The following is an 11,316-nucleotide window of genomic DNA, read 5'->3' as shown; positions in this document are numbered from 1 at the left end:
TCTGGACCACACTACTCATTATGCACACCACAAACATTATTTGCGGTACCAAACGTTTGGTCATTTTACTGACTTAAGTCTCGGAGCGCCTTTGACAGGTACGCCCCCATCCGACTCGGAGAAGGAGGGAGAGCGAGCTACGTCCGACCGATCCTCAACGTTCGTCTGTTTTGAGCTCCGTCCGTCCGCTTCAAGGTTCGTCCAGTCCTCAACATCCACCGTGGGGCCGAGTGAGTATCCCATATTGCAACCATAAGGAACCGATGAGTGGTGCTCTATAGGACATCATTCAATCATCCAGCCTCACAAGTACTTAGCCAAATTTGGCCTCAAGCAACCGGCCATCCGGCCTCAAGTACTTAGCCAAATTTGGAATCAACCTCAAGTAATTGGCCATTCGGCCTCAATTACTCGATCATCCGGCCTCACAGACTTAGCCAAATTTGGCATCAACCACTCGGGCATTCGGCCTCAACTGCTCGACCATCCGGCCTCACTAACGGTCGACGATTGTGGATCTTCACCAAGGGAATCCCGGCCGGCCTCACCGAAGGTCGACGACCGTGGATCTTCATCTAAGGATCCCGATCAGCCTCACCGAAGGTCAGCGACCGTGGATCTTCATCTAAGGATCCCGATCGGCCTCGCCGAAGGTCGGTAACCGTGGATCTTCACCAAAGGAATCCCGACCGGTCTCACTGAAGGTCGGCGACTGTGGATCTTCATCAAAGGAATCCTGATCGGCCTCACCGAAGGTCGGTGACCTTGGATCTTCACCAAAAGAATCCCGGTCGGCCTCATCGAAGGTCGGCGACTGTGGATCTTCACCAAAGGAACTAAAGGTCGGCGACCGTGGATCTTCGCCAAAAAATCTCGGCCGGCCTCGTCGAAGGATCAGTAGCGTATCCAGCTCAGCCGACATAGGCAAGACCCGTTTTTCAATCCACTCGCTTTGAGTGATGTTCGTCCGGTCTTCAAGGTCCATCCAGCCTTAGACAACATAATGTTTTGGGCAAGGGATCACCAAACCCAACCGAAACAGTTATTAACTGTCGTGATATTACAATCTCAAATTTAAAAAATTTTGGTTTTGGCGAGCTTATATCATAATGGTTCGGGTCATAATCATCGTTGAAGAGACTTTTTAAAGTGTAAGGACTTATAAGACATTCAAAAAAATTGTTTGAGTTAATATTATAAGGATTAAATATGCTTTTGGTCCCTTAACTTTTAGTGAAATTAAGTCCATCATCTCTAGAACTGTGTAAATTTAGTCATTTTAACCAAATTTTGTTAAGTTTATTTGAGATTTCAAATGTGTTTCATGATAGAATTTGAATCTTTTACATCGTTTAACACATTTTTGCTTCAATGAGGCATCAATGCGATTTGCAAGGTAAGGCAATCTTCCATCACCAACAGTTGTATTGACAAACCCTTTTCAGTTGTTGACTTAGTCCAAACTCAAGGCTTTGGAGGCATGTGTACTGTATATGCACCAGTCGGTACATATAAAATACATAACAAACCGATCATCCGGGTTGGGAGGAAACTGATCGGTGTTGATCAAAGTTAGCTAATCATCCAACTATGCTAAACAGACCAGTAATTAGGTTGAATAGAATTGAGCCATGATTAGGATGACCCTAAGAATCCCATGGGAAACCTATAAATACAGGTCAAAGGTATGGTCGTAGGACCTCTTACGATACATTTATTAAAGCATTAATTGTTAAACCGATCGAATACTGAACTGACTTAAGCATCAAAATATCTTTAGCAAGTATACCCGATCAATAGAAGTTTTCGAACAACAAGGAAGAAAGCTGAAGAGTGAGAAAGATTGCTTTAAGTGAATACTCGACCTCATACACGCGAAATATTTTGGCACCCACCCGATCAGTACATATCAACTGAACTACCCCAAAACGATCGCCCGAGCTGGGAGGAAAGCAATTTGTGCTTATCAAAATCAGTTAATCATTCAATTAAGCTAAATAAGTCGGTAATCAAGTTTAAAAGAAGTGGGCCCTAATTAGGCTGATCATAATCATAAGCCCATGGAAAATTTATAAATACAGGTTAAAGGTATGGAATGTATGATTGTGGAAACTTTGACGACACATTTATTATATCATTAATTGCTTAAATAATCAAATACCGAGTTAACTTAATATTATAGTATCTTTACCAGGTACACTTGATTGGTTAGAGTATTTGACCCGAAGAAAAAAAGCTAATGAGTGCAAAAAACATTTTTAGGTGAACACCCGATCCGATACACCAAAAACATATTTTAATCATGATGGATTGAACTCCATTACCAAATGATTATTATAAATTATAAATAAAAAAAGTATTATTTTGGTGTAATCACGTGTTTTTTTTAGATGCAAGTTTCTTGTGAGTAAATAAATATACCTATTATATAAGAAAAAAAAACTCTTTTTTTCAAGCATTTAAAGTACGCATTAAGTTAAAATTGCTAGTTAAGTCAACTTTCAATATTTTCAATATACTAACATCAATACTTAAAATTCATAAAAGAAGGGGAAAAAAAATACTTATCATATTTCAAATTAAACTTATAAATGTTTTGATTTAAAAATTGTTCCAGTACACCCAATCCACATCACCCAAGAGTTGAGGTCAATGATAATTTAAATATTTCTTTCTTCTTTCACATTCAAGTCATATTTTAAGGACAAAACTATGAGGGAATTTCAAACTTTAAAGTGGAATACCTTGGATACGGTGATTGAGATGTCACTTGATAAACTTGGAACCAAAACATTGACACCATTTATGGAGACAAAAACTCCTCTAGCCCTATGTTAAAAAGTGAACTTTAAGTCTTGAGTATGAGACTAGAAACTAATGAAATATGTCTCACAACCAATAAATTTCTCGTAAGAGGAGATTTTGTAGAGAGGTTCAACACACACATAGATATGTGGGACTTTGTTTGTATCGGCTTCACCTGTGGTTTTTGTACCACTCCAAAAGGCCTCTTATCAATGGAGGTATCTTATGTGTATATAAACCCATGTTCATCTCTTATTTTATCCGATGTGGGACTTTGTTTGTACCCAACAGATTTGTACCCACTTATATATTTTAAACTGACTTTACTTCTAATCGATATGAAACTAGGAGGTTTGTTCTAATACACCCAATTCACATCGCTTAGGCCTTGTTCTTTTGAGTGGATTTGAGGGGATTTGAAGATAAATTTTTTTGTCGTTTATTTGAATGAATTTGAAGGTAAATGAGAGTGAATTTGGAAATAAATTTTTTTAATTTGTCACGTCAATACAATTCTATACTAATTCTCACAAATTTTATTTCTAAATTCACTCTCATTTATCTCCAAATTCACTCAAATAAATAACAAAAAAATTTATCTTCAAATCCACTCAAAAGAACAAGGCCTTAGGAATTAGGTTTATTCCTATACATCCAATTCACACTCTTTAGAAATTAGGTAAATGAAAACTCCTCTCATTTTCTCAATAAGTCTTTTAAGAACAAAATTGTTACTAAATTCCAAACATCAAAGCAAATAATACCTGTAATGACTGTAATGATTAACCTAAGTTGGACAAAAAAAACTAACTAATTAGTGTGCATGATATAATTATTAAATATTATTGTGATACTTTTTATTTTGTAATAAGAGTATAACTAAAGCATATTTTAATGGATAAATACTCTTTTACTTTTAATTAATTGACGATATATAAATTTCATACTAAGGCGGAAATAAGATGCTTATTTGTATCTGCTTTTTTATCATATTATTTTATTTTATGAATTTAAAATTTAATATTGATATACTTTTTATTATTTTGTTTGTAATGCATATTTTTTATAGCTTATTTATTTTTATGTATATTTTTCAAATTGAGACATTGTTTAAAAGATTTAAATTTAAAATTAAAGAAATTGAACAGTTAGAGAGGAATGTGAGAGAAGTTATTATAAACAAAAGAAGAAAAAAAATAGAAGGGGAGGAATGTGAGAGAAGATAAACTTTTAAAAAATATAATATGTAAAAAGTTGAAAAGTTACATTGATAATAATGTCAAAAAAAAATATGTTTGTTATGGACATTATTATGGCCCCAGCCATTCTATTTGTAATGTGCATACATGTGATCGGATCATCATTTGAAAATAAAAATTTGCAATTGATAGAATATACGTAGTAAGCAACTCGTTTGTCCTCGTAAACATGATTAGGTAAATAAAAAAATTAGAATTATTAGTTTCTTAAACAAGTTCGGTGCTATAAATCTTTTATAATTTAAGAGGAGACGTTTATAACGTACTCTTGATAAAAACTAGGAATATAATAAAACATTTTATAATAAAAATGAATATATTAATATTGTAAAATTATAATAATTTCAGATAAATCAAAATTAAAGTTTACACTAATATAGCTCTAAAATTATTATAAAAATGAATATTGAATCTAATTTAATTCTATAAAATTATCAAATAAAATGAAGCCTTTATTTATTTTTATATTGTAAATTAATTTTATTTTTAATGTTGGATTTCAGAAACAAAAAACATAACAAGAATATTAACTATTATTGTATTAAATTATAGCATGTGATTTGTACATAGGTTCAAATATTATGTCAGTTGTCTGGATTGAGATGGAAAAATAATATTCTTATCAAACTCAACTACACATTAAGTTTCTTACTCACGCTTTTCCTAGTTGCTTTTATTTTAAGCAGCAAAGAAAAAACTCAAATCTTCTTAGACTTCTGAACTATATATATATTATACAATTCATAAGCTTTCAATGCATGACACTAGTTTTGGTCCTTTTCTCTGATCACTTGCGTCACTTACGTGACTTCTTATGAGATTCGCTTTCATAACGCCGATAAAAAAAACAAAAATTAATTAAAAATAATATAAGGTTTTAGATACCATCAATTTACAGATATACGTATCCATAAAAAAAGAATGTTATTGTTATAACTGTACTCTAAAATCTCCATAAAGTATGGATACTATGAGATCATTCAGTAGTGATGCATATCAAATTAATTAGATATATTTCATTTAAAGTTTTGAATTTTCTTTTTTCATATTATGTGCACACATTAAATTTAATTTATAAAAAGATATTTAGGCGGTGTTATGCATGGTCACCAAGAAAGGATACAGTGATGATTTTGCAAGAATCTAGGAAAATTAATTTTTAATTATTTTCGTCCAACTTTTATTATTGATGTTATTCATAAAAATATTATTAAGGGAAGTGGAGGTCTTGTTGGTCCTTATTAAGATACACATAAAACTTACATTAATAAGTTTGACTGTACTACTTTGAAAGGTTTTTCTGCAAGTTGCAACAAATATGAATGACATATTTTTCATATGACGAAAAAATCAACACATATTATAGTTGTATTAAATATCTAAATATTATAGATAACGATGTGGGATTTTGACCATATAGTGATCTTTTTGGGATATTGTGGTCATAAAGAAGCAAGTAATGAAGTATTTAATGATATTTCGCGAAACTTTTCGATATTACTATTATGGATGTGACCTGGCTTTGAAGATTCGTGCCCTGTGGTGTGGTTGACTTGGGGTGTATTAATGAATATATGAGAGCATCAGCTAGCGTAGCATCTTGTGCTGTGTGGTATTGTGTTGATTTGTGTTGTGAAGTGAGTTTTGGAGTTTCATTGTTTGATTAATTTGGAGTTGATTTCAATGTATGTGGTAGAGAGCAAGGGGGGTGCCATAGTGTGCATACTGGTGTCCCTGTTGTTCTTGGGGACATGGCCTGCTGTAATGACTCTGCTGGAGAGACGAGGTCGTCTTCCTCAGCACACCTACCTTGACTACACACTCACCAATCTCATGGCTGCTGTTATCATTGCTTTCACCTTTGGAGAGGTTGGCAACACTGCCCCCAACTTCTTGTCTCAGCTCCATCAGGTACTCCTCTTCTCTCTTCTGTCTCTATGCAGAACACAAACATTTTCTATATCAGCTTACTATGCCTCATCACAGATTTCAATCAGTTTTCTTTTCAACAAGTATATGGATTTTTGCATTCTTATCTGTCATGTATGGTTTAGTTTCATGATAAGAATAGTTACTGAGAAATAGTTTATACTCTTTTTTATGAATTGTCTGGAGAGATTTTTTCTTTCATAGATTTGAGAGTTGTGTGCATTATAACTTTATTTGTTGTTTGTATGCAAATTAGTTCTTCATAGTATAAGCACTTTTGTATTTGTATCCTGATTCCTGTCACAAATTGCTATGAATAACTATATCAGAATTATCAAAATGGATCAATCAGAGAAAAATAAAAGGGATTTCCTTGTTACCAAGTATTCAATCAAATCAAACTATGTGACCAACCTAATTATAGAGTTATCTCTGGTTAGGAACTATCAAGTTGAATAGTAGAATTCTCAGTTTTGAACTTTATGATATATGACTATTTATTTTGGACTGGTTTATAAATGTGGCATGATATCTGATGCAGGAAAACTGGCCTTCAGTTCTGTTTGCCATGGGGGGTGGAGTGGTCCTCAGTGTTGGAAATCTTTCAACGCAGTATGCTTGGGCTTTTGTTGGCTTATCAGTTGTAGAAGTGATCACATCAAGCATAACTGTTGTTATAGGTATACCATCAAAGATGCCCCTCTTAGATTTTGAAGCTACGTTGCTTACTCTGATAAGAACACTGGGAAGAACACACCACAAAACTTAACCATTACTAGACTCAAGTCCTACATTGCAATGGATCCTCATACACTCAGAGAAGCTTCAATATCTATGTAGTTTATAGCTTGCTATGGACTAATACTTAGTGTAATTGCACTATTTCTGTTGTGGCTGTAACAGGAACAACCTTCAATTACTTTTTGGATGATAAGATCAACAAAGCTGAGATTCTTTTCCCAGGAGTTGGTTGCTTTTTGATTGCTGTATGTCTAGGTTCTGCTGTTCATTCATCTAACACTGCTGATACTAAGGCCAAGCTCAATGAATTTTCAGCTGATTACAAAGATGCAGCTAAGTATGTGTTTGTTTTTTGATATACAAAATGTATGAGAGCAAATGTTTCTTGCTTATGTTTGTAAATGAAGTTAACCTCTGCTGGTGTGTTTTGTCCAGGATATGAGGTTTAGATGATAATTTTGATCAATGCAGTTATGAGATTATGATTTCAGTGAGCTTTCTTTTTGAATTTTTAGCTAAGATCTCACCACCAAATTTTACTCTTGAAACCAGGAACACTACTTTGACCACTTCGATAGAAACAAGTGAAGGTAACTAGCCATCTTTAGCCAGCTTAGCCAAATGGAATTGCTGTATTTGATAAATGCTGGCATTTTTCGTCTCCTTTGTTACATATATATAGTTGATTCGAAGGATCTAGAAGATGGAAGTACTTCTGTACATAAAGCCAAAGCAGGAACTGCAGCTTTCCTTATAGAGCTTGAGAATAAAAGATCCATTAAGGCAAGTGTTACATTAGAAAGATCAAATCCAATTTTCACATACCCTTTTGCATTTTATGTTGTATATTACACAATGAAGAATGGAGAAATGCAAAAGATGTCTAAAATGTCAAATAAACTCTTTGAAAGATTTTGTTTTGGTGACATTGCTGATGAAGAATGATGTAGATGAAAATGGTGTTCTGTTAAACCGTTTTGCAGGTATTAGGGAAGAGCACTTTCATTGGATTGACTATAACATTCTTTGCTGGAGTTTGCTTCTCTCTGTTCTCACCAGCATTCAATTTGGCAACAAATGATCAATGGCACACTCTGAAGAAAGGGGTTCACCATTTGAGTGTTTGCACAGCCTTCTTTTACTTTTCAGTGTCTTGCTTTGTTATTGCCATCATTCTTAACATCAGCTTCCTTTACCACCCTGTCTTAAATTTACCAAAGTCATCACTGAAGGCTTATTTGAGAGACTGGGATGGAAGAGGTTGGGCTTTGTTGGCTGGTCTCCTTTGTGGCTTTGGGAATGGCCTCCAATTTATGGGAGGTCAGGCTGCAGGATATGCAGCAGCAGATGCTGTTCAGGTCACTTGTTACTTTTTAATTCATCTTCACAAAACTATTTTCATTTCAAAAAATGTAAATTATCAATGAAACATTTTGAAGAAAAGAATTTTTAGAGTATTTTGGAAATTCTACGTTATTTAGAAAGATGACATTTAAAATATAACGTGAGAATCCAAGTGTGAGTATAAGTCTCATCAGATAGAAATGAAAAAGTAGAGCATTTTATAAAGATGAAATAACTATTAATCCATTGTCTTAAGGTTTTGAACAGAGAGAAGTGATGTCAACCCCTTATATGATTGGATGTTTGTGTCTTTTCGGTAAACATCCTTCTTAATAGATCCAACAGTGGTATTAGAGCTTTAAAAAAAATCCATAATCTAATTGCATTTAATCTAGCTTTAGTGCTAATGATAGTTGTCATATTTACTTGAAAATTTCTCCCTTTTGCATGTATTTGTTTCAACATTTGACAAGTGCTTGTTCTTCAAACCACCAATTCTTACTAACTAAAGATTATATATGGTGTTTTTTGACAGGCACTTCCACTAGTGAGTACCTTCTGGGGCGTTGTTTTGTTTGGTGAATATCGTAAATCATCGAAAAGAACATATCTGCTACTTGGTAGCATGTTGCTCATGTTCATTGTGGCTGTTGCTGTGCTAATGGCATCATCCGGGCATCGAAAATGATCAACACACTTGAAGGATCAATCATCATATCATACATAGAATTCAAAGCTGTTGAATTCACTAATTCAGTGCTATATGTAGAAGTAACTTTGTTATGGTTCCAAAAACATGCAATGTTTTCTAGTATTTCCAAAGTTTAATGTTGTTAATCACAGACAGCATAGCAAACTATATGGAAAAAAAAAATAGTGAATACAGACCATCTCAAAAAGTGAATTTTGTAGAACAAGGTTTGCATTTACATATATATAATAAAATTTTCTTATTTTGAATCATATTAGATATTTAATTATTTAAGAAAGAAAACTGTAGGAAATTTTCGTACTAATTATCCTTTATCATTATCTTTTTACAATTTATTTGCATGGATGTCACGTATACGTTACACTGTATATTTCTTTCAACAAGTTGCTTAGTTCTTTGTTTAAATGTTCTTTTTGTGTGCTTCACAATAGTGGGAGAATGTATCTTAGGGATAATAAGTCCAAAACTAAGAATAATTTTTAAGTATGAAGTTTGAAAAGTAAGGAAAAAGAGTAATAATACACGTACATCAAGACATATTTAAACACTAATATCCAACATGCATGCATAAATTTTTGGATATATTTTTATTATAAAAAGTGTAATCGTTTTCTGAGATAGAATAGAGAGTATAAAATACTAAATAAAAAGTAAAAAAGACACGTTTAGATGAGAAAATTTTGTATATCGTGTTTTCATTACGAAATTAAGAGTGAAAAATGATAAACTTACTTCATATGAGGTACATGTTTTACACTTGTTAGTTAAATTAGCGCAATGTTTTGATTAAATTAATATAATTGTTGGTTAATTTCATATTTAAACCGATATCCCAATTGGAACACATCAAAACATTATTTAACCATTAAAGGACTTTCTGAATTCCCATAATCATCGAAAAAGAAATCAAATATCACTTTGATTATGATGGATATTCTAATTTTTTTAAGACTACAATCACTGCAACGTTTTGATTAAATTAGTATAATTGTGTGTTAAAATCTAAATAAATAATGTCAAATTAGTGTATGCAATTTTAACAGTATACCTCTATCAACACTTAATTAAGAATAGATGGATAATTTTAAAACAAATGGTTCAAACTAATAAATGGTTATATGCAGCAATTAGAATATATTCTTAATGGTTTTAATAATATATTAATAGTTCAGGTTTGCTGTAAAATGATCTTAATTTACAAAATTCAAATTAAAAAAAAAAAAACCTAACTTCTGCAGGACTTGGACTCTATGACTTTAGTTTAATTAATATAAGTTGAATAATTTCAAGATTGGTGTAGTTTTGAAAGTGAATTATTGACATTTAGTGATTCGAGTGGAAAGAATATTATTGACATTAATGGTATTGGAAGAAATTTCAAGATGCCAATAGTCTAATTTCAAAGGAGTTGGTCAATTATATTCCTGCATAAATTATTCCGATTATACAATTATTGGTGGGGTTCTTTGTTGACTGTTGACTTCTAAAGTCCACAGCAAATAAATAAAAAAATCATATTCTTGTTAATATTTCAATAATCTACTTTTTTATTCTTATTATGAAGAGGGTAAGAACATAGTAATATCTTACTCTAGTACTACCCTCGTAATGAAGGTGTAAAAGTTACATTCATGAAGAATATGGAGTTTACTTTTAATTCAATGATAGTTATTAGTCTCATAGTTTTGAATTTTAGAAAATATTTAAATTCAACTAATGTTTTTGAATTAATTCAATAGAAACATTCTTCAAATGTAATATTTTTCTTTTATAATGTTATTTCTATAATATATTTTAAAACAACAAAACCTCCATGTTTCGATAGAGATGGAACAAGTGTGAATCTTATGTATGTTTAATTAATATTTTTTTATATTATAAATTAGAATATATATATATATATATATATATTAATATTAGAATATATATTTTAAAACAATTTGTGTATCCATATTTAATTTTAGTAAAGTTTTAAGATTGTCTTGTATTACTAAGTTTTTAGTTCTAACACTGAGAGGGTTTTTTTTATTTTAAAAATATTTATGTTTTCTTTTGTGATTATTATTGTTAATTTGTAATTTGTAATGTTATTCTTCACGTGCATATTCTTACAAGTTAACAATAATTATTTTTATTGCATATTTTAGTGTCTTTTGTCATCTTGTTATTTGTTGTTGATTCGTCTATTAGTAACATGATGTTTTTAAGAAGACAGCAATAATAAAAACATTTTAAACATTATGTATTTACTCCTTTCAAACCTCCTGCTTGTGCGGATGCATGATTAATTATATTTCAATTTTTCGATTATTACAAAAAATAAATTTAATTGCATTTAGATAAGGATTATATGATATATTCAAAATAATAATAAAACTAATGAAAATAACGAATAATGACAATGTATGATATGTAATAACGAATAATGACAATGTTATAAATAGTTTATGGATCTCTTGTATAAAAGAATATTGCATTTATATGAGAAGTTTTTATTCATACTACAAAGCCTTTGATTAATTATCA

General features: G+C 31.8%; 1 protein-coding gene across 2 annotated transcripts; it reads left to right on the top strand.

Moving 5' to 3' along the window:
- The first annotated feature begins 5,520 nt into the window (after positions 1 to 5,520).
- LOC108335297 (ureide permease 1) lies at positions 5,521 to 9,041 on the top strand. Of its 2 annotated transcripts, XM_052869891.1 has the most exons (8): positions 5,521 to 5,676; positions 5,761 to 5,975; positions 6,535 to 6,673; positions 6,897 to 7,071; positions 7,287 to 7,324; positions 7,417 to 7,517; positions 7,718 to 8,092; positions 8,614 to 9,041. In XM_052869891.1, exons 2-8 carry the CDS (start codon positions 5,829 to 5,831, stop codon positions 8,764 to 8,766), a joined length of 1,128 nt encoding a protein of 375 aa, XP_052725851.1. In that variant the 5' UTR covers positions 5,521 to 5,676; positions 5,761 to 5,828; the 3' UTR covers positions 8,767 to 9,041. The 2 variants fall into 2 exon arrangements, with proteins under 2 accessions (XP_052725851.1, XP_017426770.1); XM_017571281.2 differs by having other exon boundaries at positions 5,563 to 5,975.
- The last annotated feature ends 2,275 nt before the right edge of the window (positions 9,042 to 11,316 follow it).

This window comes from Vigna angularis, chromosome 10 (genome assembly GCF_016808095.1).
Source record: "Vigna angularis cultivar LongXiaoDou No.4 chromosome 10, ASM1680809v1, whole genome shotgun sequence".
Lineage (NCBI taxonomy): Eukaryota > Viridiplantae > Streptophyta > Magnoliopsida > Fabales > Fabaceae > Vigna > Vigna angularis.
Note: the sequence above shows the minus strand (reverse complement) of the source record. Positions and strands in the feature narration are given on the sequence as shown.

Bases quoted from the DNA above. Each gene is read 5' to 3' on its own strand.
- LOC108335297 (XM_017571281.2), top strand. From the start codon at position 5,748: ATGTATGTGGTAGAGAGCAAGGGGGGTGCCATAGTGTGCATACTGGTG. The intron at 5,976-6,534 runs GTACTCCTCTTC...TATCTGATGCAG, and splicing joins TCTTGTCTCAGCTCCATCAG to GAAAACTGGCCTTCAGTTCT. The intron at 8,093-8,613 runs GTCACTTGTTAC...GTTTTTTGACAG, and splicing joins CAGCAGCAGATGCTGTTCAG to GCACTTCCACTAGTGAGTAC.